Source organism: Mya arenaria, chromosome 3, assembly GCF_026914265.1.
Source record: "Mya arenaria isolate MELC-2E11 chromosome 3, ASM2691426v1".
Taxonomy (NCBI): domain Eukaryota; kingdom Metazoa; phylum Mollusca; class Bivalvia; order Myida; family Myidae; genus Mya; species Mya arenaria.
In genome coordinates this window covers 88,457,765-88,464,641 of record NC_069124.1, presented here as the reverse complement: position 1 = coordinate 88,464,641, position 6,877 = coordinate 88,457,765, and the positions used below count along the sequence as shown (strand labels likewise).

General features: G+C 39.5%; 1 protein-coding gene across 2 annotated transcripts; it reads left to right on the top strand.

The window, feature by feature from the left end:
* The first annotated feature begins 1,431 nt into the window (after positions 1 to 1,431).
* Positions 1,432 to 5,269, top strand: LOC128227271 (uncharacterized). Of its 2 annotated transcripts, XM_052937641.1 has the most exons (3): positions 1,432 to 1,926; positions 2,153 to 3,718; positions 4,636 to 5,269. In XM_052937641.1, exons 1-2 carry the CDS (start codon positions 1,534 to 1,536, stop codon positions 3,704 to 3,706), a joined length of 1,947 nt encoding a protein of 648 aa, XP_052793601.1. In that variant the 5' UTR covers positions 1,432 to 1,533; the 3' UTR covers positions 3,707 to 3,718; positions 4,636 to 5,269. The 2 variants fall into 2 exon arrangements, with proteins under 2 accessions (XP_052793601.1, XP_052793600.1); XM_052937640.1 differs by lacking the exon at positions 4,636 to 5,269 and having other exon boundaries at positions 2,153 to 3,752.
* The last annotated feature ends 1,608 nt before the right edge of the window (positions 5,270 to 6,877 follow it).

The following is a 6,877-nucleotide window of genomic DNA, read 5'->3' as shown; positions in this document are numbered from 1 at the left end:
AATTACCTCTACTGCCGATGATGACTTCCACAATCATTCAATACCGTTAGAGAAGCATTACCTCTACTGATGATGATGACTTCCACAATCATTCAATACCGTTAAAGAAGAATTACCTCTACTGCCGATGATGACTTCCACAATCATTCAATACTGTTAAAGAAGCATTACCTCTACTGCCGATGATGACTTCCACAATCATTCAATACCGTTAAAGAAGAATTACCTCTACTGCCGATGATGACTTCCACAATCATTCAATACTGTTAAAGAAGCATTACCTCTACTGATGATGATGACTTCCACAAACATTCAATACCGTTAAAGAAGCATTACCTCTACTGATGATGATGACTTCCACAATCATTCAATACCGTTAAAGAAGCATTACCTCTACGGATGATGATGACTTCCACAATCATTCAATACCGTTAAAGAAGCATTAGCTCTACTGCCGATGATGACTTCCACAATCATTCAATACCGTTAAAGAGGAATTACCTCTACTGCCGATGATGACTTCCACAATCATTTAATACCGTTAAAGAAGAATTACCTCTACTGCCGATGATGACTTCCACAATCATTCAATACCGTTAAAGAAGCATTACCTCTACTGATGATGATGACTTCCACAATCATTCAATACCGTTAAAGAAGCATTACCTCTTTTACCGATGATCACTCCCACAATCATTCAATACCGTTAAAGAAGAATTACCTCTACTGCCGATGATCACTCCCACAATCATTCAATGCCATTAAAGAAGCATTACCTCTTTTACCGATGATCACTCCCACAATCATTCAATACCGTTAAAGAAGCATTACCTCTTTTACCGATGATCATTCCCACAATCATTTAATGCCATTAAAGAAGCATTACCTCTTTTACCGATGATCACTCCCACAATCATTCAATGCTATTAAAGAAGCATTACCTCTTTTACCGATGATGACTCCCACAATCAGTCAATGCCATTAAAGAAACATTACCTCTTTTACCGATAATTACTCCCACAATCATTCAATACCATTAAAGAAGCATTACCTCTTTTACCGATGATTACTCCCACAATCATTTAATACTATAAGGCATGTACACAACACCATACTAAGCAAAACAATGACTCTTTGGATAAGGTAAATAACATTTGTAGTTCATTGAGTTAAGTTGATTTAACTTGATACTTTCACGCCAAATTGTCTTTAGCTGTACATTATGCTTAGATCATTTTTTCAAAAACATTTGAAAAGAAATACGAATTAATAATTCCATGCACGCATCGTTTTTATTTAAGAGAAGAAAAGGGTGTGCGTAAATTAGCGAGATCAAATGTAAAAATGCGGTTTTCTATATGTGCGTGCCCTGTAACGTCACGTTTAATAGACACCATGAAAGATTTATCTTTTGCGAATCGTTATTTCACTACTCATTTAAACCAACGTTTGCCAAACTCGAACCAGTTTACGCTCTGGTGGCGGCCCGTTTCACATTCATGTTTACGTTAATGCAATAATATATTTTATACAATGAGGATCTGGATAATTTCTTTAGGTCTACTGGCTGTGATGGGGCCGGTAATGGCCAAAATGTTCACGATACAGGGAGACACCGGCAGGAACAGAGAAAATCACCCGATCTGGAGTCTCCGGAACGCCTCTAACGGAAATGCTGTCATCCTGGAACCCAACAAGAAGCTCAGCATTAATTTTTGTCTCCGCCGCGAGTCTAACATAACGATTCGCGACTTCCGTTTCTCAAATGGCAACCACAGCGAAAATGTCATGATAGAGGTGGACAGAGTGAATATCTACTCGTTTCTCTCGCCGGAGGACCCGAATCACAACTGGTCCAGATTTTGGTCAACAGGCAACTTGAACCGGCGACCCCTTTACCTCCACATGGGCTGGCACACGCTTTCGGTATGTAGCAACTTTAAAAAACAACAACTTTAATTACTGCATTTTACGGCCTTGTACAACAGACAACTACAGTTACTGGTGAATGATACTCTTGATTTCAGAATGTTGCGGTGTCGATAAAAGTCATTTACACATTACTAATTAACTTTTTAATCTGTTAAATATAATAATGTTGAACACCCAAGTTTTAAAATGTCCATTAAGTTGCCCTTTAATTACATTTAAGGTTCGGTTCAATGGTACCGCAGATGGACTGGCGATAGATCACATCCTCCTCGATATTGAAGATGAAAAGCTCACAGATGACATATTCACGTGTCAACTCACGTGCACCGCTGACCAGGACTACAACGTACGTCGCAATGACGTTGAAACTGAAGCGTCATTTCTTGTGCAAGAGTCTTACAAAACTACATGTCCAGAAGTCGACAATATAAACATGCCAATATTTAATCCAAGCGTCCAAGAGTACGAAATAACTGCAGCTCTACCCCATTATCGGGCCTTTACCAACTACCGCACAGAGAATACGACAGGCTGTCCGCATTTGTCACCGTTCTACTGGTCATTTAGTAATGTACTCCTACCATCTAAGAACGGGGAAATCCTAAACTCTAACAAAGCAAAATTGGTTATTACTCAACCAACGGAGAGCACAAATTCAAAGATCGCGGTCAGGATAATTTTGTTCTTCAAGTTAGAGGGGAAAAAGAACGGGATGATTGACAGCGAAATGGGAACGATTTTTAGGGTGCGATTCGATGGATTGACAGACTTAGTGCAACTTAAGTTTAGTTACAAAGGACGAATGGCTGAAACTTCCTCACCAGAAATGAGGCTGCTCTTACCGTCAAAACGAGAAGCTGAGTGGAACACACGTGATTTCAGCTGGACGAGCGAGGACTACAACGTAATCATAATGCATGTGGAATCTAACTCGACAAAGCCGCTGCACATGGAGCACTTGTCCTTGGAGCGGCGGCCAATGCTGGCGGACAAGGTGGAGCGGATCTACAAGGGCGACGACACTATCGTGGAGGTGGTCTTCAGCGACTTTTGGTGGCTCAACCCTGACTCAATGACTGTCCATCTTGCAGCAACGGGACGTTCATATCACAACGTATCCTACTTTCGCATCTACCGCCCGATTCCTTGGAACGGTGGTTATGCGCAGGTGTTTGTACTTTACCAGGACGGCAATGCCCGTCTCCTGCCAGTCCCACCAGAAGGACTCGAATGGATTCCTTTTGGATCATCTGTTATAATTGGTCAAACTGATCCGACTATGGTTCGGCCATACGCTTCTATTACTGACGCTTACATAGATGCTACAAATTTAGGGATCGAACTGCTTTACAAAAATGGCGGATCAAGTAAGCTTAAGATAAGCAGTAGTTTATCGGAAACCAGAGTGACTGTCTCGGACTTATTTCTTACCCAGGATCCTGTCATATTTCCGTTCACAACATTCAGGTCCATGTACGTAGCGGAAGGGAACTCAGATGTAGACAGTGTATTGGTGAACGGGGATCATCCTTTACATATCATGGGTAATTTCAACTACCTAATAGGGCGCAGTTTTGTCTTTCGCCGGAGGTGCATGTCTCGCCACCTGATGCTGAGCCCGGACATATACATTGACGTCCGACGGACGACCAACGCCGTTGACCGGCGAGACATAGTCAGCTCCCAACCCTTCCAGAGTCTGCTGCAGCGAATACAGAACACCCGTTACCGCCTCTGGACCCCGCGGCTTAGATACACTTACAGCAGGACATAACATGAAATACTTGTAATTCATTTCTTAACATGAAGTTTCTTTTGTACGTTTTTGTTAAACCTTAGATATCTCCATTAAGATATGTTTAAACTTAATTGACCAATTAGTATTGTGCCCACTAGTAACGCTGTTCTTGGTATATGGTACAGTTGCTTAAGTAATCTCCTCGTGGAAAAGGTAACATAGGGCAGCGGGGTTTGACCTCATTTAAATCACCGTTGACCACGGAACTCACCCTCAGTATTACCGTACACTTAAAGCTGCACTCTCACAGATTTACCGTTTTTCAAACTTTTTTATTGTTTGTCTTGGAATGAGCAATTGTTTGCGTAAATACCTGCAAACCAGTGTTAAAAGACTGCTGACAAAAGATCAGATCGCAGATTTTCATATTTCCATTCCAAAATTAATGTTTAATGGCTTAAACCGTTTCTAACCCACACACTCACTTGAAAAGAATGACGAATAACACAAACAATAACATAATTATACACTGATGAATTAAGTAAGAAAGCAGACAAGCAAATTGTTTATTACCGTTTATAAACGTGACTTGTGTTATATACATAAGTAAATGGAATTATAAAGACAAAAGGAGACCACCCGGCCCCATGAGAACACCAGGCCCCATGGGCCTATATGTCACGTAATGCAAAGTTAGCTATAAATGTACAATTATGGTCACAATCATTATACATATTACAGATACAACATGGTTACTATTGTGTTATTTATTTTAAATCTAAACATGTTTATATATCCTACTTCTCCTATTAAATAGCAAACGTTTTTTAAATTACTAAGAATTTTGCAGTTTTCCTAGTGCGCTCATTTAGAAGGTGTTTTAATTGTTCGTGAGTTGATGTTGTACTATACAAATGTTCGTCTAGTAAGTTGCCGTAAACCTCTCGTCTTGGTTCATTATACAGTTGGCAGGCGAGGAGAACGTGAATCTCTGACCCGATTTATCCGGCGTCGCACGTGGTGCATATCCGCTAGTCCACGGGCTCGTTGACGTAACGACCAGTCTCGATCCGCAAAGAGATGATTCCTCATCGGAATTGTGCCATAGTAGAGCGGTCTTGTTTTAATATATAAAGTGTCACATAGTTCTCAGCTTCTTAGATGTCTTTAAACAACTTGTATGTCTCCAATTTTGGCGACGACTGTATAGATTGGGCCCCGTGTGCGTTAAATAATTGTATCCTTGCTTATTGTAAGTCGACTGTAGATTTGGAGTTGTAGTGATTCGATAACTGAAGGTCATTCATGACTGATTTTATCTCACTGCACCAATTGTTTGTGTGCTGGTTATCATATTCAGTTTTAAACACCGTTACTTAAAAAAGACGTTCTTTAATATTCAAGACTGTGCGTCCACTTACCACTTATGAGCGTAACCCATCTTCAAATTAATTATTAAAAAGTATTATGATATGATTAACGCATGCACAAGTGTTGCTTTTTCGCAATTTTGTTTGATTTGTTTTAATAATTTATGGATATTATATTACAGTGTCTGTGATATATTTACCTTATTTATAAAAATATTTAACAATCTGATTTACATTTATTTTTGATCGTTGAAAGCGAGAAGTGCAACATGAGTGTTTTAAATTCATAAAAGTAGCTTGCCACATAGACCTTATATTAATTTACCTCGATAATTCTTAAACAATAACATATTTAAAACAATGATGTTTCCAATATACGTTGTGTTCTTACACTTAACGTACGTTTGACAGTAATAACTGCATGTATACTGCGAATTTAATAGGGTTAGAAACATATGCACTGTGATGTATTCAGTACTGGTTTAACCCAGGAAAGTTGTACCCCGTGTATCGGTGCTTTACACCGAGCACGTAAAAGAACCAAGGGGTCTCTTTGAAAAAGAGCTACGGAATCGCACTCGGACTTATTTGTATCCCACCACCTGTCTTTTCAGCGTGCTGTCCCTTCAGCAAAAACAAAGGCGCGTTCTCCGACATCCACTACAAAACAAGATCATACTTTCACGTAAAATCGTGCCAACAAGAGTAATTTATATAATGTTTTTTTTTCACAATCGTACTAAAATACATATGTTTAAACTAATATGTTGACTCATGTGCACGAAATAAAATGATACCGGGGAGGGTTTTTTGGTAGATGTCAAAAATCTGAGGAAAATAAAGGTTGCTTTTACTTTGTGCCTCATCATTATAAATAAATAAATGAAGGGTCTTCGCATTGATACAAAAAGATTAACAGCAGTACAAGTAGTTATTGGATAGTAAGTAGTTGGAGTAATAGCTGAAACTGTAGAAGTGGCAACAAGAACAGTATCAACAGCAGCGTCAGTGGTTTCAGTGGAAGCAACCTCATCACAATACCGGTGGTGGTTGTGGTGGTTGTGTTGGTGGTGGTGGCGGCGGTGCTGGTGGTGGCGGTGGTGGTGACAGTGTTTATAGCAGAAACAGTAGTGGTGTATGTAAAGCAACAAATGCAGCACTACCAGCTGTATTACTAAGACTTGAAGCGCACGCATTAAATGACCAAACATGTTCACCTAATATATTTATTTAAACTTCAATAAAACATAGTAGGTTTCTGTTCGGGGTTATATATACCTTTTTACAGACACGATCGTGGGAAGTCATGGGGGGGGGGGGGGGGTATGAAGACTATGCCAGATGCATCTGTTATACGAAAATGAATTCACAATGCCCCAGAATGTGTTCACTATGATGTAAACACAATTGAAGTAGATTTGACATTCGGAGTTCAGTTTCACCAATTTGATATATTTTCAAGTTTCGATTGTATTTTCCATGGTGTATACGTATATAGTGGAACCCCGCTGGCTCTAACTCGTTTTGCTCGAATTCCTCGTTTGCCCGAAAATGTTTCATTATACCGAAGGTAAGATTTACCGCTTGGTTCGTATTTTCCGAGGCTCGAGGTATTTTTGCCGGTCCCTCTGAGTTCGAGCCAATGGGGTTCGACTGTACTAACGAATTTAAAAAAAAAAATACAGTGAACTACAAAGCTTTTAAAATGAATAATTAAAAGAGTGTTTGTATCTTTTATAAAATGCGAAATCAAGCTTTCATTGTAAAATCAATATCTTTACGCTTAGTAAAGCATGTACCCCTAAATACAATTTGACCTATGAAACGACCAGATTCA

Bases quoted from the DNA above. Each gene is read 5' to 3' on its own strand.
- LOC128227271 (XM_052937641.1), top strand. From the start codon at position 1,534: ATGAGGATCTGGATAATTTCTTTAGGTCTACTGGCTGTGATGGGGCCG. The intron at 1,927-2,152 runs GTATGTAGCAAC...ATTACATTTAAG, and splicing joins TGGGCTGGCACACGCTTTCG to GTTCGGTTCAATGGTACCGC.